Source organism: Zea mays, chromosome 3 (genome assembly GCF_902167145.1).
Source record: "Zea mays cultivar B73 chromosome 3, Zm-B73-REFERENCE-NAM-5.0, whole genome shotgun sequence".
Classification (NCBI taxonomy): Eukaryota; Viridiplantae; Streptophyta; class Magnoliopsida; order Poales; family Poaceae; genus Zea; species Zea mays.
In genome coordinates, this window is record NC_050098.1 from 236,336,448 (window position 1) to 236,362,657 (window position 26,210).

The 26,210-nt window shown below is 46.1% G+C and overlaps 2 protein-coding genes across 2 annotated transcripts; both read left to right on the forward strand.

Moving 5' to 3' along the window:
* The first annotated feature begins 1,542 nt into the window (after positions 1-1,542).
* On the forward strand, positions 1,543-3,243 carry LOC109945358 (protein LURP-one-related 5). Its single transcript, XM_020551208.1, has 2 exons — positions 1,543-1,921; positions 2,569-3,243. Exons 1-2 carry the CDS (start codon positions 1,646-1,648, stop codon positions 3,055-3,057), a joined length of 765 nt encoding a protein of 254 aa, XP_020406797.1. The 5' UTR covers positions 1,543-1,645; the 3' UTR covers positions 3,058-3,243.
* An 18,123-nt stretch (positions 3,244-21,366) lies between these two features.
* Positions 21,367-22,270, forward strand: LOC100283059 (GTP binding protein). Its single transcript, NM_001155961.2, has one exon. It carries the CDS (start codon positions 21,392-21,394, stop codon positions 22,046-22,048), a length of 657 nt encoding a protein of 218 aa, NP_001149433.2. The 5' UTR covers positions 21,367-21,391; the 3' UTR covers positions 22,049-22,270.
* The last annotated feature ends 3,940 nt before the right edge of the window (positions 22,271-26,210 follow it).

Below are 26,210 nucleotides of genomic sequence, written 5' to 3' on the forward strand. Positions count from 1 at the left end.
AACACACTACCGGAATCAATCGCTTCGCCGAGTGCCTGAAGCACTCGGCGAAGCCTTAAAAACACTCGGCAAAGGCTTTGCCGAGTGTAACACTCGACAAAGAAGGCTCGGCAAACAGTGCATCGGCAAAGACTTCTTTGCCGAGTACTTTTTCTCGGGCACTCGGCAAAGATGTTTGCCGAGTGCCAGGGAGCACTCGGCAAAGAAAAGCGACCGTTACGGTACCGGGTGACGGAGACGGCGGCTTTGCCGAGTGTCGACGGTGACACTCGGCAACGAAGATATCTTTGCCGAGTGTCTTCCTGGCAGCACTCGGCAAAGCCGCCTTCTTTGCCGAGTGCCGGTTGGGACACTCGACAAAGAGCCCGCCAGAGAGGGTCCCCATGTCAGGCTCTTTGCCGAGTGTTCTGTGCGGCACTCGGCAAAGCTGACCTCTTTGCCGAGTGCCAGCGACATAACACTCGGCAAAGAACCTAAGCCGGTGCCCAGTGCTAGATGTGTGACACTCGGCAAAGAAGCCTCTTTGCCGAGTGCCAGCCGTTGGCTCTCGGCAAAGACTGACGGCCGTCAGCTTTGGGACGGCCGTTGACGGCCCTTTGCCGAGAGCCCCCTTTGCCGAGTGTCGTCCTGTGCCGAGTGTCCAGCACTCGGTAAAGAGCCTCGTTGCCGAGAGTCTAACTTCACCGAGTGCGGCACTCGGCAAATCCTTTTTTGCCGAGTACCCGACAAAAGGCACTCGGCAAAGAATACAACACTCGGCAAAGCCTTGGATTCCGGTAGTGACATCTGTATCAGATAGTGACCTATATGGTGTTTTTAATTCTGAGCTAAAAAAACATCAATGCTTTTTAAAAAGGATAAAAACAATTTGTTTTATGAAAAAAGCACGTGTAAATCACGGGGTTATATATACACCTTATCTTTGTGGTCTCAAGTTTGTCAGTTTTTTCAGATTGTCCATTTTGCTTGATGAACCGATAGATCGTCTGTGTCATCGTTACCGTGTGAACAATATTAAGATGAGCCACGACATTTATAGATTTTGGTGAAAAGTTATATTCCAACCGCCGTTTTAATTGGATGTCTAAATATATATAAACATCCTTTATTTCGGTTGTCCCGCTAACCAAAGATGAAAAACGACGATGAATATAACTCTTAGAGTACGCGTAAAATATATAAAAAAGTATTGAAATATATATAAAAAGTATCTTTTTATTCAAATGCCTCTTTAAATCACGATAGCTCATGAAAGTTCAAACCACCGGATAAAGCATACGAACAAACTAAAGAAGAAGGCTGGCGGTCGGAGCCGTACTCCGACGACTTCTCGTGCTGTCTCCCACCGGCATCAGGATCAGGTGGGCTGGGGTGATTCTTACGGCGTCCGGCACGCAGGGTAGGCATCGGCATCCAGCCATGAACCATCCAGGGTTCTTTTCATTTCAGCAAGCATCCGTACACGTACGCCATCCTGAAAGAGCCACTGATGGCGACTCGCTTGCATTGGTTCCCTGACACGCCCTGCCTGCCTGCCTGCTCCCTCACGCCAATCCTATATACTCTTCTGTCTTCTCTCTTCGATCGATCCTTTTGCTCTCGCCACACATGCCACGCGCGCCACCACCACCACCTCCTAGCTAGCATGAGTACACGGATACACCCTTCGTCCTCGGACGCGGCCGGCCGTGCCCGTCTTCGGGCTGCGGAGGAACGGGAACGGGAACGCCGGCCGGCGGTGTACACGGTGTGGAAGAGGTCCAGCATGGGCTTCCAGGGCACCGACGGCTTCTGCGTGTACGACGACGCCGGCGGGCTCGCGTTCCGCGTCGACAACTACTCCCGCCGCCGCAAGCTCTGCGCCGGCGAGCTGCTGCTCATGGATGGCACGGGCACGCCTCTCCTCTCCCTCAGGCCACAGGTACTACGTACTACGCCGCACGTACGCAGATTATAGCTAGCTAGGATTACATACAAGTCATAAACTATTTCGTCAACTTTGAAGAGCATATGATCACTCTCTCTATTGCCTTGCCTGCTTGCTTGCTTGCTTGGAGCAAATCAGTTTTATTATTGCATCCTGTGCTTACAAATTAAGTTATTGTTTTTTATTGCCACTTGTCCAACAATTTCTTGGAAACCCATGCAAAGGATGACTACCATAATTCAGTTTTTTGTCGAGTGCTCGACGTTTTATGGAGTTAACGACCATGTTTATCGAGAGTAGGACACTCGGTATAGACAGATGTAGTAAATTAATTTGGTTTCCAGTCACCTCGATATAATACGTCGGAGATGTAAATTAATTTGGTTTGCAGTCAGCTCGATCAAACGAACAAGCTACAGTAGCCGACATGCACGCATGTATTAATCACAAAACTTAACGTCGCAATTTCCATTACTGACATGACGATCACGCTACCCCATTTCTCCCTTCCTCAGAAAATGACCGCCCTAATTTTGTCCAATGAGTGATTACTCCAATTACTTCAGAGATTTGGTCAAATTAAGCACAAATTAACGACGACGGCAGCAGCTAATCAGGGTGCAAAAAATGCTGTGCAACAGCTTCTCAGCCTGCACGACCGATGGAACTGCTACACAGCGACGGAAGACGCCGCCGTCGACAAGAAGACCACGTCGCCGGCGCAGCAGCAAGTCTTCACGATGAGCAGGTGCTCAGCTCTGCGGAGCAGCGACGACGCAGAGGTCCACATGGCAGGCTCTGCTGCCGCTGCTGCATCGTCGTCGTCCCTCAGCTGCAAGCGCCCGCAGGCCGTGGCAGCCGCCGCTCCCGGCTACCGAGTGGAGGGCTCCTTCTCGGGGCGGAGCTGCAAGATCCGGCGCGGCAGCGACGGCAGGGAGGCGGCGCGGGTAACGAGGAAGAGCGCCGGCGTGGCGTCCAGGCCGGCGGCCACGCTTGGGGACGACGTGTTCAGCCTCGTCGTCCAGCCGGGCGTCGACGTGGCCACCGTCATGGCGATCGTCGTCGTCATGGACAGGATCTGTCGTCGCAGGCCGTACACGCCCATGGTGTGCTCTTCCTCTTCACAGTAGAGTGGACACTGCTTGATGTGGTAGCTCATGTAAAAACCGTAGCAGTAGCGGATGCAGCCGACTCTACTAGAGCATGCATTTCGTGTGGTTGCAGTGTGCCTTCTCTCCTCCAAGCAGAACTGCAGAAGTGCGGAATTGTAAAGAAGAGTTTATTTTGAGGTACGCATATAGAACAGTTTGACCTGAGGATGCGAAAGGACAGGTGAAAATGACATGCATTATTTGCTAATTGCTAGCATCTAGTGGAGGAGGAATGAGGATACCTGAAGAAAAGCACTGAATTCTCCTGATCAGCAGCATCAGATAGGGCATACTTATATCCCCCGCAGCGTTTTCATGGATTCCCACCACAAAAAGCAACCACTTGTTTGCACATGTCAAGTAGTCCAGGGCAAGCACAAAATTGTAACCAGAAATTGGCTGTTGCACACACTTGTAGTTGCAGGTGACCTAGTCCAGCGGTAATGTCTTACGACAGCAACAGGAAACAGCCTACCAACACCCTAACCACCTTTTTTCTCGGCAAAGATTTTTTCTATGTTCTTTGCCGAGTGCCAAGGGGATAGCACTCAGCAAAGAAGATTCTTTGCCGAGTGTCAACCGACTGACACTCGGTAAAGCTATCTTTACCGAGTGTCATAATTTAACACTCGGCAAAGTACATTTAAATTTTTTAAATTTTGGCAACCAAACTTTTTGTGCTATGTTCCTACACTATGTAGACCTACATGTACCATTTTGAGACAATTAGAAAAGTTTTTTCTATAGCTAGTAGATTTAGTTCGTTTATTTGAATTTCTTCGGAAAATTCACAGTTGAACTGCAAGTCACTCGAAACTTGGAAAACTGTGCATGCAAACATAATAAATATGCTATTTAGCACAAGTTACGATCGACTTTAGGAGCGGACCGGAAACTTCGAGCACCATGCTCACTCAACATGGCCATGAACTTGTTATGCAGTTGTTTAAAAATTGTATAAAACACAAACAAAATCAGAAAATCATGAAACTTGTGCACGTGTCATGATATCATATGTATAGGCTGTGATAAAAATTTTAGAATGTTTGGAGAAAGTTGTGAGACACTATGTGTAGAAACCTAAGAGATCCACATGAAATAACTCTTAGATTTCATGTGGATCTCTTAGGTTTCTACACATAGTGTCTCACAACTTTCTCCAAACATTCTAAAATTTTTATCACAGCCTGTACATATGATATCATGACATGTGGACAAGTTTCATGATTTTCTGACTTTGTTTGTGTTTTATACAATTTTTAAACACGTGGATGCCAAGTTCACGACCATGTTTAGTGAGCATGTTGCTCGAAGTTTCCGGTACGCTTCTGCAATCGGTCGTAACTTATGCTAAGTAACATGAATATCATTTTTTCATGCACGGTTTTCCAAGTTTCGAGTGACCTGCAGTTCAAATTTGAATTTTCCGAAGAAATTCAAATAAACGAACTAAATCTACTAACTATGGAAACTATGTTATAATTGTCCACAAATGATACATGTAGGTCTACATAGTGTAGGAACATACCACAAAAAGTTTGGGAGACAAAATAAAAAAAAATGAAAATACACTTTGCCGAGTGTCTGGAGATGACACTCGGCAAAGAGTGCTTTGCCGAGTGTCTACTACGTGGCACTCGGCAAAGAAGCCTCTTTGCCGAGTGCCAGCCGTTGGCTCTCGGCAAAGACTGACGGCCGTCAGCTCTGGGACGGCCGTTGACGGCCCTTTGCCGAGAGCCCCGTTTGCCGAGTGTGTGACACTCGGCAAACTTGTCTTTGCCGAGTGTCTACCTGTGCCGAGTGTTCAGCACTCGGTAAAGGGGCTCTTTGCCAAGAGCCTAACTTTACCGAGTGCGGCACTCGGCAAAGCCTTCTTTGCCGAGTGCCCGACAAAAGGCACTCGGCAAAGAATACAACACTCGGCAAAGCCTCGGATTCCGGTAGTGATTAAACATGATTTTTTTTCTTAGACTTTAAGTTATTATTTTTCTTATTTTTATCATCATTATTACAAGATGTATTCGGGTTTTTTATGTACATTTTGGCCCTAGAAGACTTAACTCTCTTTCCACGAGCATTAATTCTCTTGTCCTTTACTCAACACATCAAGAGACCTAACAAACTCAAATATGCTAAACTCTAGTCTCATGTATTTGAGAGAGGCAACAAAATCTCTCAATGGTGATGTTGGTGATAATACCGTCAGCCATAAACTTGTTGAGCAACACATATAAAAATTGCTCAACTTTCTTAGTTGCTACCTATATCTCATGAGCATGTTCTACTACAGAATGGTGATGTTGGCACCTAATCATAGACACCGAAGGATTCCAAAGAGAGGTACTCTTGACCTAGGTGGAAAATAGATGCGTATAATAGAAATAATTCATTGTACCATAAATAATCAATAGATTAGTGTAAGTTAGGAGATTACGATCATAATAAACAGAAAGCCACTCATTCACCAAGCAGCGGGTGCATCTCATTCACTTTGTGCATCGACACCCCTTCCCTAACGGTTTCCCAAGTTAAGCGTCGTGTTGCCTAGATAGTCTTTGATCGTGTCAGGGCAGCATTGGTGTCACCACCTTATCTAGTAGATCCTTTACTAAGCATTGTTGTTGGTAAAATCTACTAGTTATCCGATGTAGTTTTAGTCTATATTTATCTTTAAGCTCCATGTTATTAGATTGATTTTACACTGTCACATGTGTATGCCATGACCGGTTGCTACACTCCACGACAAGAAAGCTGCAAGTGCACACGTGTATTCGGAAGACTGATACGCATCTACCACCCTGTCTTACATGCTTAGTCTTGTTGTTTGCTCTAATTGGTCGGACTTCTTTGGAGGTCCCGATCCATATTCATGTGTATGATCATCAGTTCTTAGCATCAGATGATCTTGGGATTACCAATATGGTATATGTTGTAGATTAGATTTGGGCTGCTCCTATAAATGGTTTATTGTTTATCTGCTCCTAGATAATTAGCAATGTGGGTAATAATGATGGTTCTTTGGCCCATTGCTCCCTTTTGGCCATGCACGTAGCATATGTCGCTCTAGAGTAAACAATTGGCTCAAGCATGCTTTTAGACAAGTTTATTTTCTCACATCGGTCACTTTTAATGCATGTTTATGTTCATTGATATGATAATAGGCGATCAAAAAAGATGACAATCGACTCAAGGAGCCAAATCGATGCAACTTGCACAGGCCGATCCAAGCAACTGGACCAGAATTTAAAGTTTAACTGATTGTTGTACATTTGCTGAGTGATACACCAATGTCAATGTACCCTTCCTGGCTGCATGTCAAACTAGATGGCATGCTTAGAACCCAATATTAATAGAGTCATGGTTTGGCGTAATGACCGCAGTAGCAGCAATGCACATCCTGACTCTTTGTGTTTTGGCTACCAAGCAAAACCCCCGACTGGTTCATACGATAACAGGTGATCAACCATTATGTAGTCATACAGCTGCTCCATAATGTACAGCTCACCACCGACATTAGAAACACAAAACTTTTTATTAAGTGCATCCTATAATTTTTTGTCAGTTGTGCATATCAAATAAGAATACATGTATTTGTCAACAAGAGCGATAAACATGGTGCCTCAAACTATATTATCAACAACCTCTAATGCTTTCTCCTCAACAGTTTGAGTTTTCCCTACGTGACATGATAGGATCAACTTACCATGTCATCTCTTATAAAATGTCCCATTAAACTTATTTGGCTTCAACATAGCAGCAAAACCACTAACATAAAGTTGCCTAATATTAGGTTTTTTGATTGTTAGGAGTTTAATAATTTTCATGTTTTATTTAATACAGAAATAGCATAGCAAGTTTGTAACAACATCCATGTGCACATATGAAATATTACTACTCACAATGGTAGCAAACACATACATGAAAAGCATACTCATCATAATAGGAACTATAGCCATTTTTTTCAAATCCAATGAAATATTGTACCCTATAGATGGACCATGCTCAAGGCACTATTATATTGGATCCATTCATACGAGTCAATGTTGTGTGTTGCTCGAGTTGCGGACCAAAATCGGTGTAGGTAGATGTTCAGAGTGTCGTTCCTCGGCTGTCCACCCAGATGACGAGGCAGAAGAAGATTAGTGGGTGTCCACTAGGATGGCGAGGAAGAAGATGAGAAGTTGTGGTGACTCTCCTTAAAGACCTAATCACCACACTCCCGAGCAGGTGTTACAGATGCAGATGATGAGGATAATACACTTTTCAGTTGATATTCATAGAGTACCCTTTTTCATATACATGCATACAAGAGGATCCTAGTCTATATTATGCAAAAAAAATCAAATTCTTAGTGATCCTCTCTTTAACCAAACGAGGAAATTTCATTCTAAGAGGGGGAGTTTATGATCACAAAGTTTGACCCTTACTAGTGCTTTAATGTCTCCCTTTTTTATGTTTGATTTCTAAGAGGAAAAGGTTTTGGACAAAAGCAAGCCCAACCCATATCAAATACCAAAACCATAAAATTCAAAATCTTTTTAATTGGTATTAAACATGTTATGTTTTATGTGAGACACACTTGAAATTTGTATAAGGGAAGTTCCTAAAGGGGGTGACATATAGGAACACTTTTCAAAGGGAGGATGTCATCCTATATTGGGTATGATCCAAGAAAGGGGGGATATGGTTTATGGAGTTAGGAGAGGCTTAAGTTCATAATACCACAAATGGGGACATTTAAAAAGGGCAAAAATGTTTTTTGAATCTTCAAGTGGTATCTTTTTATATAGTATGAATCTTACCTTTACAGTTGCATCCTAGCAAGTAGATTGCATTTATTTTTTTGACATTTATTAGTTTTTTATTGTGTTGTCATCAATCAACAAAAAGGGGGGATTACAAGGAAATGGATTGAGATGCATTTGATAAATAAATTTTGGTGTTTGATGACCAATATAACCATTTGGAGTAATGTTATTTGCTAGTGTACTTGGTTATAGTTCAAGGGATGCATTATGGACTTGGACAAAGCTAAATAGGTGATTGAGATGATCAACACCTCAAAGAAATACTTATGAGACTAATTGAAAAATCTACAACAATATGCAAAAGTCCAAGACACGAGATGGAACCCAGGTGAACAGAAAGATCACAAAGAAACAAAGAATATAAGGTATTATGGGGCATTAGACCCTAGAGTTGGACTATGGATTCAAGGTGTTAGACCATACTAGAGCATTGTTCTCTTCACAGAAGCATCAAACCTGTACTGTTCACTTGAAAGCGTTGGACTGGTGGGCTCAATCAACTGAAGACGAGCGTTAAATGTGATCATGGGACCTATGGCATGTACACATCAAACCACATGTAGGCACCGTTCACTAATCACTAGAGGTCCCACTAGTCAGTGTGATAGATACAGAAACATTACACCCTAGACTATAGTCCAACACGTGTTGTTGCACTAGTTTGATGATGCCTAGTAGCTCTTGGTAGCTGCTTAAAGGGCGTCAGACCCTGGAGTCCATAGTCTAATAAGCATCTAACTTAGAGGCGTTAGACCATCACACAAGTAGTTGTTGGGCTATAACGACTATATTTCAATGGTTCAAACATGTGATGCAATCTAGAGGCATCATACCATGAGATATGGAACAATGACAGACCGATGGACGCTTTGACGGTACGTAGATGGTAGAGATGTTTTTCTAACGGCTATCTCAGCACTTAGGGCTATAAATAGGACCCCAACCAACCATTTGCATTGTGTGGGGCTCAAAAACATTGCTAGAGGGTTGAGAGTCCATTACTACAGCTCTAGACTCCCATGTGCTTAAGAAATCAGTTGGTGATTAGCATAGGTGCTTTAAAAAGTTCTTAGGTTAGTTAGACCACTAACATTAGTGCTTGCTCTAGGTATTGCCTTGTGATTAGAAATGAGGTTAGGCGCCCTCAAAAGTTTGGTGCTTGCACACACTATTGTATCCCTTAATGCTTGTAAACATCATTGTATGGTGTACTAAGAGGGGTTGAAATATTGCAAGATCACACCAATTATGTTTATGGTGTGATGGCCACCATGTACTGGAAGGAATGAGACTTATAGTGTTTCACTTGAAAACTTGATAGTGGATACAACAAGAGCATCTAAAAGAGACCACGTCTAAGTACCACATATGTGTGGAGAAGACTTAGGACTATCCATAGAGTTACCTGACCAAGAGCTTGACCCTCGCATGGACATTCTCATGTGTAAGTCTCTAATGAGGTTTAAGGGGAAGCTTGAGTGTTTTTCGATACCTTAATAAAAAATATCAGCATGTTAATGAAAGTCTGTATCTCTATCATATTTAAGCTTCTGATTTTTATTTGTTACCTTGGTTACTTATTTTATATTCCTAGCTTAGTTATAGGCTAGTGGATAGATTGAGAACCTAGGTTGCATACTTTTTACATTAGAGATGACAACATTTAGTCAAAACTATAGTTGCATACAATATAGCTTATTAATTGCATATGTTTGACTAGGAGAAAAATATAGACCTTAGTTTTGAGAGAAAATATATTGCCTAATTCACGGAATCCATCATCGCCAACAAGGATCTAGCCTACCAACAAATTTGTAGTTACTAGCTTTTTAGTCACCATAGACCACAACACAAGAGAGATGAAGCGAAAGCAACCACCCAAACAGAAGCCTAGCCGCAAAGGCCCCCATGTTAGATCAAATGTTAGAGTGATTGCAACAATCCTGATGGATCATAATTTCTCAGCATATGGTCCTACATGCCGCAACTCTCTGTCGCAATCTTAGTCTAGAGTTCAGCCACCTTAGAGCCTAGGTGGTTGGCTAGGCTCGTCGAAGAAGTTCCAAAGAATTTTTCTATATCAAAGAAGAAATAATTTAGTTTAATGGGTAAACATTTTTGGCATAACATGGGGTGCCTGATGATATTGCAAAAAAGGCAAAAGGATGTATCTAACTAAACTGCAACAAGCATAATATGGGGCGCCAGATGACCCAATAATTGGTTCAAAAGGGAAGTGTTGAATACATGCTCAAGAAGCAACCATGATTGAAAAGGCTAAAGGGCATTATTTAGGGTAGAAGGTTATTAGCAAGAGTCTATATATCTATATATCTATATATATATATATATATATATATATATATATATATATATATATATATATATATATATATATATATATATATATATATATATATGAAAGGCCAACGTGCTTGAGGGATCATCTTAGCCACCACAACGACCTCTCTCCCTAGTGTTGTGGCAGTCAAGACATCACCACTATTTCTATCACTACACGTGTGGTGCTAGCATATGAGCATCATGATATTTCATTCCCGCACGTGTGGATACCATGCAGAGGCCATTTGATGAGGCCATGACCTCAACTACATCAGGACATGTCAGTCACTCAGTCTGAATCATACACCCCTAAAGGATGCCACAACATAGAGGTATCGTAAGCCTCCATAAGGGATGGCACATTTGTGATCCCCCAGCCGTTCGATGCATGTGACAGATAAAGGAAAGTACAACATAAAGGACCCTAAAGTCTCTCGTACCCCGCTACCTTGCCCTCTGATGCATGACAAGGTCCTACAAGTTAAGGAGGGCCTCGCTTCAGGCAAAAGGATGTCATGAGAATCATACAAGATGGATGCAGAAGAGAAGGACTCTCAGGCAAACTACTTGCATGACCCCCAGAAGTACGCCTCATGGTGAGGATTCGGATACTTACAGGGCCAACTACCCCTATGGTCCTATCAACTAAGGATTGACAAGGCAAGAACGTTCGCCATGATGGACCTTCAGGGAACGTCGAAGAGGAAGTTTGTGTCCAAGGCAGGAGATGACATACCCCATCAAAATCTTCATGTAATTATGGTCACACATTCCTCAGCTATATAAAGGGATGGGGTTTCACTGTAGAGGCACGCGAACTCAATTTATATACTTCTCACACAAGCATGAGAGCTCAAAGCTCCATCTTCTAACACCAGAAAACTAGTAACAAAGACTTTAGCACCATACTGGATGTAGAAGTTCTCTCTAATCCAGTCTAAAAATTGTCTTTAGCTCACTTCGAGCAAGACCATCAGGACAACAGCACCACAAGCCTTTCCTAACCTACAAATCTACTTGTTATAGGTCGGGTCAAAACCATGGCACTGTCCCTGCGGTGTTGATCAGCAATAAACTTGAGGAGAAAGGTTGAACGGGTTGTTGTTGCGGCCACGAAGGACGTTTGACTGCTTCTACTACATCGATGTGTTCTTTCACTGCATTACACGTATAATGGCAATAATCCATGCATATGTTATCATGATTAAATATAGTGTTGATTACTTGTTTTCAATTGCTTCATGGAATCAAAAACAAGGCAACACAATGTTAAATATTAAGGGACTTCGTCCTTGGGGACATTATCTTTTCGAAATAATGAAACATGGACGAAGGTAGTGATGAGTGTTTGTTTTTAAGTTTCTATGAGTTAGTAAGGCAACACAGTTAGCGTATCTTGTTTTCACCTTCATATAACCGTTCTCCTAAGGTCATATGAAGGAAATGATTTATTACTGAGTAAATGTATTCATATTAGTAAATGTGAGAAGCAAATAATAAATGTTAAGCCCTCTATTTTATTTATGTATATATTTCAAATTCCACTTCAGTCAATACAACAAACAATTACATTCATACCTTCTGCTCTGTACGAAGGATGGAATTGTTCCTCTATTTATAGGACCGGGACACAGCTCAAGTAAAATTACAATTGTATCCTTGATTTCTATGCATTCATGCTAATGTAAACACCGGAGTTAAAGTCGTCCTTCTACTCCTTTTGAATTGGTTCGTTGTGAGGACCTTCGGAATTAGCTTGAGCTGAAGTATGCTCATAATGATTGCCGAAGCCTTGGCACATCCTCGCTTCGACATTTATCTTCGGTATTTTGTCATGCACTACCGGAATCCGAGGCTTTGCCGAGTGTTGTATTCTTTGCCGAGTGCCTTTTGTCGGGCACTCGGCAAAGAAGGCTTTGCCGAGTGCCGCACTCGGTAAAGTTAGGCTCTCGGCAAAGAGCCCCTTTACCGAGTGCTGAACACTCGGCACAGGTAGGCACTCGGCAAAGACAAGTTTGCCGAGTGTCACACACTCGGCAAACGGGGCTCTCGGCAAAGGGCCGTCAGCGGCCGTCCCAGAGCTGACGGCCGTCAGTCTTTGCCGAGAGCCAACGGCTGGCACTCGGCAAAGAGGCTTCTTTGCCGAGTGCCACGTAGTAGACACTCGGCAAAGCACTCTTTGCCGAGTGTCATCTCCAGACACTCGGCAAAGTGTATTTTCATTTTTTTTATTTTGTCTCCCAAACTTTTTGTGGTATGTTCCTACACTATGTAGACCTACATGTATCATTTGTGGACAATTATAACATAGTTTCCATAGTTAGTAGATTTAGTTCGTTTATTTGAATTTCTTCGGAAAATTCAAATTTGAACTGCAGGTCACTCGAAACTTGGAAAACCGTGCATGAAAAAATGATATTCATGTTACTTAGCATAAGTTACGACCGATTGCAGAAGCGTACCGGAAACTTCGAGCAACATGCTCACTAAACATGGCCGTGAACTTGGCATCCACGTGTTTAAAAATTGTATAAAACACAAACAAAGTCAGAAAATCATGAAACTTGTCCACGTGTCATGATATCATATGTACAGGCTGTGATAAAAATTTTAGAATGTTTGGAGAAAGTTGTGAGACACTATGTGTAGAAACCTAAGAGATCCACATGAAATCTAAGAGTTATTTCATGTGGATCTCTTAGGTTTCTACACATAGTGTCTCACAATTTTCTCCAAACATTCTAAAATTTTTATCACAGCCTATACATATGATATCATGACACGTGGACAAGTTTCATGATTTTCTGACTTTGTTTGTGTTTTATACAATTTTTAAACAACTGCATAACAAGTTCATGGCCATGTTGAGTGAGCATGGTGCTCGAAGTTTCCGGTCCGCTCCTAAAGTCGATCGTAACTTGTGCTAAATAGCATATTTATTATGTTTGCATGCACAGTTTTCCAAGTTTCGAGTGACTTGCAGTTCAACTGTGAATTTTCCGAAGAAATTCAAATAAACGAACTAAATCTACTAGCTATAGAAAAAACTTTTCTAATTGTCTCAAAATGGTACATGTAGGTCTACATAGTGTAGGAACATACCACAAAAAGTTTGGTTGCCAAAATTTAAAAAATTTAAATGTACTTTGCCGAGTGTTAAATTATGACACTCGGTAAAGATAGCTTTGCCGAGTGTCAGTCGGTTGACACTTCGCAAAGAATCTTCTTTGCTGAGTGCTATCCCCTTGGCACTCGGCAAAGAACATAGAAAAAATCTTTGCCGAGTACCTGTCAGTTGACACTCGGCAAAGCCGCCTTTGCCGAGTGCCAGCGATCTAGCACTCGGCAAAACATATTTTAAAATTAAAAAAAATCTTTGCCGAGTGCCAGATCGCGGGCACTCGGCAAAGAGGAGAAATAAACGCCCCGCGCGCCTTCTCCTTTCTCCTTCCTCTCCTCTCACTCGTCTCTGTCACCCGCTGCTCGTCGTGCGCCGCCGCCTCGCCGTGCGCCGCCGCCTCGTCGTGCGCCCCTCGCCCGCCCGCGCCGTGCGCCGTTGCCTCGTCGTGCCCGCGTCGTGCGCCCCTCGCCAAACCCGCCCGCTGCTCGTCGTGCGCCGCCGCCTCGCCGTGCGCCGCCGCCTCGTCGTGCGCCCCTCGCCCGCCCGCGCCGTGCGCCGTTGCCTCGTCGTGCCCGCGTCGTGCGCCCCTCGCCAAACCCACCCGCCCGCCGACGCCGCCGCGCCCCTCTCCCTCGCCCGCCCAGCGCTCCGACACCGCCGCTGCGCCCCGTCACCGCCACCGCTGCGCCCCGTCACCGCCACCGCCGCGACCCGGCCTCAACCGTCGTCCCCACGCCTCGCCCTCAACCGCCGTCGCGCCCGGCACCACGCCGCCGTTTGGTAAATCATTCTTTATTTTTGTTGAGCATGTGATTGATAATGTGATGGATAGTTAGAGCTATATTATATCTAGCCATTCTGTACTTAGAATTTGCATTGTGTGGATAACCTTTTTCTAGTAGATTAAAAAAAGAATGACAAACTCTAAAACATGCATAGATTGAATATATATATATATGTGTGTGATTGCTGGCCATCGTGCCGTTGAATTACGCGTGGAAGACAGCCATCGTGCTGATAGTTTTATTTGCAGGATTTCGAAACCTCCCCGTGCAGGGGAGGTGCTGCCGAAATTTTCTGTTGCTAGGCTTCCGTTAGGGGATGGAGGACCGTGAGTGGATATACACGGGCCGTAGAGGAAGGAACGATGTCACCACTGAATGGATTAGAAAGACCGATGATTTCGTGGAACGGGCATATGGCGAAGCTGCTAAAGGAGCGAGTCTAGTCCCATGCCCGTGCAGCAAATGTGACAACCGGAAAAGAAAACCAAAGAAGACCATGGTAGAACATATTTGGAAGAATGGATTTACGTCGGGCTATACTCGGTGGATATTTCATGGTGAAGCGCATCGTACGAGAGAGGAGGTACTGAGACAACGTGTCGAGGATTATGACGCGGATGCGGGGGTAGCGGATATGTTGAACGACTATCAGGAGGCACAGTACACGGGAGGATGTATGGATGACGAGCCAGAGCCGACTGCAAAGGCGTTCTACGACATGTTCGACGCGGCATAGAAGCCCCTTCACGGCCAGACAAAGGTTTCTCAACTGGATGCCATTGGGCGTGTAATGGCGTTCAAGTCGCAGTACAGCATGAGTAGAGACGCATTCGATGGCTTGTTGACGGTTATTGGGAGTCTGCCAAAGAGCATGTACGAGGCACAGAAACTACTTCGTGCACTCAAGATGACGTATGAGCAGATTCATGCTTGTCCGAAGGGCTGCGTGCTATTTAGGAAAGAATACGCGGAGGCAAAGTAGTGTCCCAAGTGTAATTCGTCTAGGTTTATGGAGGTAGACTCTGGTGATGGACAAAAGAGGCAGCTCGACATCCCCTTGACAATCCTACGACACCTTCCGTTCGTACCGAGGATCCAGCGTCTGTACATGACAGAGGAATCCGCGAAACAGATGACTTGGCACAAAAATGGAAAACGATACAATCCTGACAAGATGGTGCACGCATCAGATGGTGAAGCATGGAAACACTTTGATGACATTCACCGTGAGAAAGCCGAAGAGGCTCGTAATGTACGTGTTGCGTTGGCCATAGATGGGTTCAATCCCTATGGAATGAGCGCTGCCCCGTACACATGTTGGCCCGTGTTTGTTATCCCAATCAATCTCCCCCCTGGTGTGTGCTTTCAAAGGCAGAATATATTCGTGTCGTTGATAATTCCCGGACACCCGGGGAACAAAATGGGCGTGTACATGGAGCCTTTGATCGATGAATTGGTACGTGCCTGGGAGGAAGGGGTATGGACGTTTGACCGAGCTACGAAGACAAACTTCAGAATGCATGTTTGGTACCAGTACTCCATGCATGACTTACCGGCCTATGGGCTATTCTGTGCCTGGTGTGTTCACGGTAAGTTCCCATGCCCAGTTTGCAAGGAAGCTCTCAGGTTCATTTGGCTGAAAAAGGGTGGCAAATATTCGTCCTTCGATAAACATCGACAATTTCTTCCTGCTGACCATCCATTCCGCCTAGACATCAAGAACTTTACGAAAGGTGTCGTAGTGACAGACCGCCCACCTGCAACGATGACTGGTGCCGAAATTCGTCAACAGATAGATGGGCTCGTGGCCAATACAGAAGGTGGTTTTGTGGGATATGGTGAGCAGCATATGTGGACACATAAGTCTGGCTTGACTCGGCTCCCCTATTATGACGACCTGCTCCTTCCACACAACATTGACGTGATGCACACTGAAAAAAATGTTGCCGAGGCACTGTGGGCAACAATTATGGACATTCCTGATAAGTCAAAGGATAATGTGAAGGCAAGAGTGGATCTGGCAGCGTTATGTGATAGACCAAAACTAGAGATGAAGCCGCCAAGTGGCGGAAAGACATGGAGAAGGCCTAAGGCCGATTTCGTCCTAAGCAGGGCCCAGAGGAAGGAAGTACTTCAGTGGATCAAGATGTTGATGTTCCCTGATGGGTATGCAGCTAACCTGAGTAGGGGGGTGAACTTATCTACTATGCGAGTCTTAGGGATGAAGAGTCATGACTTCCACATATGGATTGAACAAATTCTTCCTGCGATGGTTCGAGGCTATGTCCCTGAGCATGTCTGGCTAACGCTTTCAGAGTTGAGCTATTTCTTCCGTCAGCTTTGTGCAAAAGAGTTATCTCGGACCGTGGTTGCAGACTTGGAAAGATTGGCCCCCGTGTTACTGTGTAAGCTTGAGAAGATATTTCCACCCGGCTTCTTCAATCCAATGCAGCATTTGATTCTTCATCTCCCCTATGAGGCACGAATGGGGGGCCCCGTGCAGGGACGTTGGTGCTATCCAATCGAGAGATGTCTAAAGACTATTCGAAAGAAATGTAGAAATAAATGCAAAATCGAGGCTTCCATTGTAGAGGCATACATTCTAGAGGAGGTCTCAAACTTCACAACAACTTATTATGGTGACAAACTGCCGAGCGTGCATAATCCACCCCCTCGTTACAATGATGGCGACAATGAATTGAACCTTAGCATATTTCGAGGCCAACTCAGAAGCGCAAGTGGCTCGACCACGAAGACCCTGGCACATGAAGAGTGGCGACATATCATGCTATACGTATTGACCAACCTTGAAGAGGTGACGCCATACATGGAACAATTTCTTCATGAATTCTGGCGTCGATCAAGGGACCCCACTCCACAGGAATATGACGCTCTTCTTAGAAAGGGTGCGAGAAATGGGTTGCCCGATTTCATTTCCTGGTTCAAACGTAAGGTACATGCTTAGTTTGTAAAAGAGATACGTCTTTGAACTCAATTTAGCGTCTTTTAACTTGTGAATACTTGCAGGGCCAAAGAGATCCGTCTATGAGTGCCGAGTTGAGACAAGTAGCCAACGACTTTGCTTATAGGGTCAAGAAATATTCTGGGTATGACGTCAATGGATACCGTTTTCGCACAACACACTACGACCAAAGTCGGCCCAATCGGAAAACAACGTGTTCTGGAGTCTTTACGCCGGGCCTTGACAATGTCGATTATTTTGGACGAATTGAAGAAATATATGAGCTCAATTTTTATGGTTCCAAACCTCTTACTCCAGTGATATTCAAATGTCATTGGTTTGACCCTCAAGTGACGAGACGGACACATTCTAATCTTGGGATAGTCGAAATTCGACAAGATTCCACCTTAGCAGGAGACGATGTCTATATCGTGGCCCAACAGGCCACACAAGTGTATTATCTCCCATATGCGTGTCAAACGAAAGAACATCTTAAGGGTTGGGATGTTGTGTATAAGGTATCGCCGCATGGGAGGTTACCTGTTCCTAACGATGAAGATTACAACTTAGACCCGGACACATATGATGGAGAGTTCTTCCAAGAAGATGGGCTAGAAGGGCGATTTGAGATAGACTTAACTGAAGCTATCAGAATGGACGTAGATATTGAAATGGTTGTTGATGAGGAGGATGATGAGGTGCAAAATGATAATGACTTAGTAATCCTTGAAGGCAATGATGAGGTTGCGTCTTCCGATGGTGTTGAGATTGAAATGCTTGATAGTGATGATGAGAGTTATGATCCGGCTAACCCCGGCACATATGAAGATTATTTTTAATCGATGTAATGCTATATGACTTTTTATTTCGCACCTATTTTTAAATACATCTTTTTATATGTGCTTATTTGTTTACTCTTAATTGCAGGTTGTTGAACAAATATGGTGGGCGGTTTCCTAAGGAGGAGGAGGGGGAGGAGGAGTAGGACGGCGGACGATGCAGAGCAGGCAGCGCAGCAGCACGAGGCAGAGCAGGCAGCGCAGCAGCAGGCGGCGCCTCAGGACGACGACGACCAGCAGCAGGACGACGACGACCAGCAGCAGGACGCCTCAGGTTCAGGCGGCTCTAGTTCGAGGAGCATCTACCTGCGAGGCCCCGCGAGTCTCCCGCCACGTCCCATACTTCGGGACAGACGGCCGTTGATTCGGCCGGAAGGGGAGAGGTATGTAACTTTATGTTCTTCATTCTTGTTCATATTATGTGTTCAAAATCATAATATAAACTAATACTTTTTATTTATCACTTGGACATGTCTTGGACGGTTTTGGATTATGCTGGGGGTCATCGTCGCCCCCCCCCCCAACAACATCCTCGGCCTGCTGTGCAGGGAACACTTCCCTGGACTTGTGGAGTACGCCGGAGTGACGGGCCCAGCCTTCACCTTCGACCACTACGCCGTCGCCCCCGATGCAGTAGACCGGGACGGCAGGGAATTCAATAACAAGGCGGAGCGGGTGAAGTAAGAGCTGTGGGTAAGTCTTAGTATAATATAAAATATGTCGCATTCGTTGCAAATTCTTGAAATAATGTATGGATACATCGTTTTTGTATGCAGGATTTCTTCAGATGCGATGCTGGATACGAGGCTAGGGCGGATGTGGTGGCCACCACGTGCTGTAAGAAGCTCGTCGTGGACATGCACTATGAGGCCCGCATCCAGGCCATCATCACCTACCACGGCTCCGTCCTTGGGGAGAAGGTGACCAAACCTCAAGCCCGAACCATGTCGTTGACCAGGGAGCAGTACCTGCAGGTAAAGTCATGCATGTTTGGTACCAGTACTCCATGCATGAATTTTATTTTATCTTCTGATATGCACTTTATGTGTTTACTTTGCAGGTGATTCCACATTGGTGCGCCGCACATCCTCTGTGCTGGGAGCAGATGGTGGATAGGTGGTGTTCGGCTGAGTGGGACGAGGTGCACACAGCTAGCCGGGAACGGCGTTTGCAGATGCAAGGCCCCTCGCACCACCAAGGCAGCCGGAGCCTGGGCCAATATGCCGAAGCATGGGTACACCACCTTTTTTATTTAGATATATAGCACTAAGTTAGATATTATTTCTAACTATCTCGTTGGTTTTTCGTTGCAGTCGGCGTCACATGGTGGCAGGCCTTGTTCCACCTTCTCGGCCTATGCTATGGCCCATAAGGGTAAGGCGACGTCCGACGTCACCTACAACCCGGATGACGGGCCCGAGGCCTACACCAACCCCGCCGTCTACAGCCGCCTCCATGACTACACCGCCATGGCGCAGGAGGTCCATGGCCCAGACTATGATCCGAGCACCGAGCCTATCGACCCCGATGTGCTCATGAGGGTCAGAGGAGGCAAGAGACATGGGCGGTACTGGATTGCCGACGGGGCAATCGACTCGTCCTCCACTCCCACTCTGTCTCAGGTGAGAGCAAGGAGCACGGGCTCGAGCCCAGCCATTCGACCTCGGCACGACAGCTCACAGCATCGCATACAGCAACTCGAGGTTAGTACTTATGTAACTCATCCTTCCTTTAGTTATATACCTAGTCTTTGAGTTACTATAACGTTGGCTTGTAATATTACAGACCCAACTAGAAGAGATGGAGGCGAGGATAATGACGGAGCGGGCGGCGGCTGATCAGAGGATGGCGGAGATGTTCCAGTACATGCAGAGCCTTGGCGCTGCACAGGGCATCGCTCCGCCACCTCCATTGTTCCCCCCAGTTGACCCTACTCTCTTCCACACTCATGTGAGTATCAAAATTGTAGTTAGATGTTTGTAATGCATCTGGTATAACACATGCTATCTCTTCTCTGTGCAGGGCCAATCTGGGGCGGCATCCAACAACCCTCCGGAAGGGTTCAGCCCAACGCAACCCCGGCCAAACCGCCCACCTCCATGAGTCATTGTTTTAGACTTCAGAACTTATGTATAATACTTATGTTTCTGTTTGATACTTATGTGAGAGCTTGCGACGTTTGAGACTTATGTTTGTGTTTAATACTTGTGTTGAACACTTATGTTTGTGATGGATATTTATGTTTGTGGTCACAGTTTTATGTTTGTGTTGGCTATTTATGTCTGTGATGATATCTGTGATGTATATATGTGATATCTTCTGTTTGTGTGGATGGAAAACAAAAAACAAATAAAAAAGGTACATACTGGTCACTTTTTGCCGAGTGTCTGGGTCATAACACTCGGCAAAGAGCACAGACCTGGGCACCGGCTTAGGTTCTTTGCCGAGTGTTATGTCGCTGGCACTCGGCAAAGAGGTCGGCTTTGCCGAGTGCCAATTGGGACACTCGGCAAAGAGCCTGACATGGGGACCCTCCCTGGCGGGCTCTTTGCCGAGTGTCCCAACTGGCACTCGACAAAGAAGGCGGCTTTGCCGAGTGCTGCCAGGAGGACACTCGGCAAAGATATCTTCGTTGCCGAGTGTCACCGTTGACACTCGGCAAAGCCGCCGTCTCCGTCAACCGGCGCCGTAACGGTCGCTTTTCTTTGCCGAGTGCTCCCTGACACTCGGCAAAGATATTTGCCGAGTGCCCGAGAAAAAGTACTCGGCAAAGAAGTCTTTGCCGATGCACTGTTTGCCGAGCCTTCTTTGCCGAGTGTTACACTCGGCAAAGCCTTTGCCGAGTGTTTTTAAGGCTTCGCCGAGTGCTTCCGGCACTCGGCGAAGCTATTGATTCCGGTAGTGATGTAGTATCCTTATTAAATAAAATAGAATAACTAGTTTGTTTTGAGGATGTTCAAAAGAAGGAGACCTACAATATAGTACGTAGATATGTTGGTGTTTAGTATACATATTTTCCAACGGGAACGGCTTTACTCTCTCCACAAATGTTTTTCGGTTATGCCATAAGTTTTGTTTTGTTGGATTGCTTTATTTTTGCCGACCGGCCATTATCAACTGAGAATATAACTTTGTACGTTGAGTGCATGGACCATTATTACATCGGCTAGTCGGTATGCGGTGTGGGTTGGCCAAGAATCAGTTCTTCCACCGAAATGCTAGGCGGATGCCTATGAATCACCAGCTAGCTAGCTAGCCAGGAGTTTTGGTATTCCGGCATGGCATCCAGGAGGAGAGCAGACAGAGGCCGGGGCGGCGAGATCCGCCGCTTCCGCCCAACGGGAAGCCCAGCCACCAACGCAACGCATGCCACTCGTCGTCTGGTATAAATTCTCCCACCTCTCGATCAAGCAATCCCAAGTCCCAAGAAGCAGAGGAGAGGCCCAAGCAGAGTAATGGCCAAGGTCTACCCAAACAGCGCAGCCGTCGCGGCAGAGCCCGCCACCCGAGCCGCTGCCGGCGACCAACAACCTGAACCGCCGACGGTGCTGACGGTATGGCGCAAGTCGCTGCTCTTCAACTGCGACGGCTTCACCGTGTACGACGCCCGGGGAGACCTCGCCTTCCGTGTCGACTGCTACGCCACCTCCCGCCGGCGCGCCGAGGTCGCGCTCATGGACGCCGCAGGGGCGCCGCTGCTCACGCTCCACCGCAAGAGGCTCAGCCTGGCGGAGCGCTGGCTCATCTACGAAGACGGCGCCGGCACCACGCAACCGCAGCCGCAGCCGCGTCGCCCTCTCCTCTCCGTCCACCGCCACGTCGGTCTCCGCGCCTCCGGCGGGAAGACGCTGGCGCATGTCTTCGCGCCCTCCTCGGCCGCCCAGGAGGCGTTCGTGGTCGAGGGGTCGTACGGCCGGCGTGACTGCGCCGTGCGCGACGCGCGCGGCGACGTCGTGGCCGAGGTCCGGCGCAAGGAGGCCGTCGGCGACGACGTGTTCAGGCTGGTGGTCAGTCCCCGCTTCGGCGCGCCGCTCGCCATGGGGCTTGTCATCGTCCTCGACGAGATGTTCGGCGGCCGCAGCTCGTGGTCGTGGCTGCGCAGAGCGTGCTAGGATTGGATAGGCAGTAGAGGCCCCCCCAGTTGTCAGCGTCAGCAGAGTTTATAATGCAGGCTGCGGCTGGGCCAACCCCCTAAAAACTAGAACGCCCTATCACCAATTACGAAATAGTGAGAACAATGCAAAAGCAAAAAGGCACATCCAATTATTTTGGATATGGATGTCATTTGATTATTTTGTAATGTCATCAGTCATCTACTGGTTGTTTCCCGCAAACCACGTATCTGGCATCAGCCAAACATTTGTGTTACTGCATAAACAACAGGGTGTTTGAGCGACAATCAGGCATGCACAGGTTCGAAAGTAAATAGTCTACTCACTTTTTGTTTGGGCTACTACCCATGTATTTGTAGGAATGGATGCTTGCACTGTAGAAAACAGAGAAAGATCCACAATGTGGTTGTTAAAATTCAGTGACAGATCAGTCAGTTATACAATGCTGAAAGGGAAATTAAGCTGCAGTATCGGTTGAAAGTTGACACACAACAATTTCAAAGTTCTCATTCAAGTTGCCATCCACCACCTAAATTTGAGTTATTTGAAATAGTGTGTGTTCTGATGCAATAAAGATTAAGGATATTTCTGCCACCTATAAGAACCATACCAAGCAATACAAATCTAACGAAACAAAAAACAACATATACGAATTAAGTTTCAATCAAATGTGCCCATATCCAAAGAATGCACAACAAACCAACATAGATGAAAGTAAGAAACTACATGGGTATGGACTCATATACATGCATGGATAGAGGAGGTGAATATCAAATTGGCTATTTACAAAACCTTCAAGTCATATCTCTTTGGTACAAAGCATATATATATATATATACATATATATATATATACTGTATTTATATATTACACCTGGGTGCATTCAATATAGAGAATGCACCCAGACCGAACCTACGTGCTAGGAGCACCTGGTCCGAGCCAACCGCCCCACCCAGACCGAACCGACGCTTCGTCTTCGTCCCTCCCGCACGCTCCAGACAGAATGCTACAATTTTCGAACCAGACCAGCAGTTGCTTCTAGTTATATAGAAGTTGCAATCACACCAGACCAGCAATTGCAATTACACCAGACCAGCAGTTGCAAATCATATTTTTTAACAAAATTTTCCAGAGTTATTCAGTACTTGCAATCACATCAGAGCAACTCAGCAGTTGCATCCACACCACACCAGCAGTTGCAATTACAACACACCAGCAGTTGCAATCATTTTGTTTACATTTTTTTAACATATATTTGGGTAGAATTATACAGCAGTTGCAATCACACCTAATGCGGGGTTGCAATCACACCACACCAGCAGTTGCAATTACAACACACCAGCAGTTGCAATCATTTTGTTTACATTTTTTAACATATATTTGGATAGAATTATACAGCAGTTGCAATCACACCTAATGCGAGGTTGCAATCACACCACACTAGCAGTTGCAATCATTTTGTTTAGACCGCTGGCCGGGAGCGTACAAGATTCCATAGCAACATGGGATGGACGATGACGAGTGACTGAGTGAGTGAGAGAGAGCTCCCAATCATATACGTACGTACGTATGTATATACATGGAGGCGTCAGGCTCTAGATGGATTTGCTCCAGCGGCAGACGTCGCAGTGGCCGAACTTCTGGAAAGGCGGCGGCGTCTCCATGGCCCTTCCGCTCCAGCTGCCAGCAGTGGATTTGGTCCCAAGCTTGCCTGCCTTCAATATAGAGAATGCAGCTGAGTGCATTCAATGTAGAGAATGCACCCAGGTGCATTTTAGTGCCGCCGTGTGTGTATATATATATATATAATAATGCTTAAGTATATTTCTACTATCTTGTTCAAGTGCGTGATTAAGCGTGTGCAAGTGGGGGTTGATGCACTACCGGAATCTAGCTCTTTACCAAGTGCTATTTATCGGTCACTTGGCAAAACTCACTTTGCCGGGTGCCACACTCGGCACAATAAAGCACTCGAAAAGAGCGCTTTTGCCGAGATCCAAACACTCGGCATAAAACGGCTCTCGACAAAAATCCGTTTGTCGAGAGCCCAGCTCTCAGCAAAAACAGGCTCTTGGCAAAGCGTCGCTACCGACGCAGCTGACGTTCATTAACTTTGTCGAGTGTCCCATACGACGGAGGGGAGTACGTACATTAGGCGCAAAAAGTGCACACCATTTCCTAGGGAAAGTTGTCCCATTTCAGCTACAAGTTCATCGCCAGCCAGAAAAATGATGGCTCGGTGAAAGGGAATTAGGCTTACACCTAGTCCCTAATTAATTTTGGTGGTTGAATTGCCCAACACAAATAATTGGACTAACTAGTTTGCCCAAGTGTATAGATTATACAGGTGTAAAAGGTTCACACTCAGCCAATAAAAAGACCAAGTTTTGGATTCAACAAAGGAGCAAAGTGGCAACCGAAGGCCCTCTGGTCTGGGAGCACCGGACTGTCCGGTGCACCACCGGACAGTGTCCGGTGCACCAGAGGACTCCAACTCGAACTCGCCACCTTCGGGAATTTCCAGAGGCACTCGCGCTATAATTCACCGGACTGTCCGGTGTACACCGGACAGTGTCCGGTGCGCCAAGGAAGATCAGCCTCAGGAACTCGCTAGCTTCGGGAAACTCCAACGGCTAGTCCACTATAATTCACCGGACTGTCCGGTGTGCACCGGACTGTCCGGTGCGACTCCGGAGCAACGGCTATCTCCGCGCCAACGGCTACCTGCAGAGCAATAAATGCGCGCGCAGCGCGCGCAGATGTCAGGCGCGCCCCTACTGGCACACCGGACAGCAAACAGTACATGTCCGGTGTGCACCGGACATCCAGGAGGGCCCACAAGTCAGGAGCTCCAACGGCTAGAATCCAACGGCAGTGATGACGTGGCAGGGGGCACCGGACTGTCTGGTGTGCACCGGACTGTCCGGTGTGCCATCGAACAGACAGCCTCCCAACGGCCACTTTTGGTGGTTGGGGCTATAAATACCCCAACCACCCCACCATTCATTGCATCCAAGTTTTCCACTTCCCAACTACTACAAGAGCTCTAGCATTCAATTCTAGACACACCAAAGAGATCAAATCCTCTCCAATTCCACTCAAGCCTTTAGTGACTAGAGAGAGAGATTTGCCGTGTTCTTTTGAGCTCTTGCGCTTGGATCGCTTTCTTTCTTTCTCACTTGTTCTTGTGATCAAAACTCAATTGTAACCAAGGCAAGAGGCACCAATTGTGTGGTGGCCCTTGCGGGGAAGTTTTGTTCCCGTTTGATTGAGAAGAAGAAAAGCTCACTCAGTCCGAGGGACCGTTTGAGAGAGGGAAGGGTTGAAAGAGACCCGGCCTTTGTGGCCTCCTCAACGGGGAGTAGGTTTGCGAGAACCGAACCTCGGTAAAACAAATCCGCGTGTCTCACTTACTTATTCGCTTGCGATTTGTTTTGCGCCCTCTCTCGCGGACTCGTTTATATTTCTAACGCTAACCCGGCTTGTAGTTGTGTTTATATTCGTAAATTTCAGTTTCGCCCTATTCACCCCCCCTCTAGGCGACTTTCAATTGGTATCAGAACCCGGTGCTTCATTAGAGCCTAACCGCTCGAAGTGATGTCGGGAGATCACGCCAAGAAGGAGATGGAGACCGGCGAAAATCCCACTACAGGCCACGGGAGCACTTCATCGGAAGAGTTCCGCACCAAGAGGAGGGAGAAGAAGAAGATCTCCTCCAACAAAGGGAAGGAGAAGAAATCTTCTTCTCACCACAAAGAGAAGAAGGAAAAATCTTCTTCCCACAAGCCGCATCGAAGCGGAGACAAACAAAAGAGGATGAGGAAAGTGGTCTACTACGAGACCGACACTTCATCAACATCGACCTCCGGCTCCGATGCGCCCTCCGTAACTTCTAAACGCCAAGAGCGTAAGAAGTTTAGTAAGATCCCCCTACACTATCCTCGCATTTCTAAACATGCACCTTTACTTTCCGTCCCATTAGGCAAACCACCAACTTTTGATGGTGAAGATTATGCTAGGTGGAGTGATTTAATGCGATTTCATCTAACCTCACTCCACAAAAGTATATGGGATGTTGTTGAGTTTGGTGCACAGGTACCGTCGGTAGGGGATAAAAACTATGATGAGGATGAGGTGGCCCAAATCGAGCACTTCAACTCTC

Coding starts and splice junctions, on each gene's coding strand:
- LOC109945358 (XM_020551208.1), top strand. CDS start 1,646: ATGAGTACACGGATACACCCTTCGTCCTCGGACGCGGCCGGCCGTGCC. Junction 1,922..2,568: donor TCCTCTCCCTCAGGCCACAG/GTACTACGTACT, acceptor GCTGTGCAACAG/CTTCTCAGCCTGCACGACCG.
- LOC100283059 (NM_001155961.2), top strand. CDS start 21,392: ATGGCCAAGGTCTACCCAAACAGCGCAGCCGTCGCGGCAGAGCCCGCC.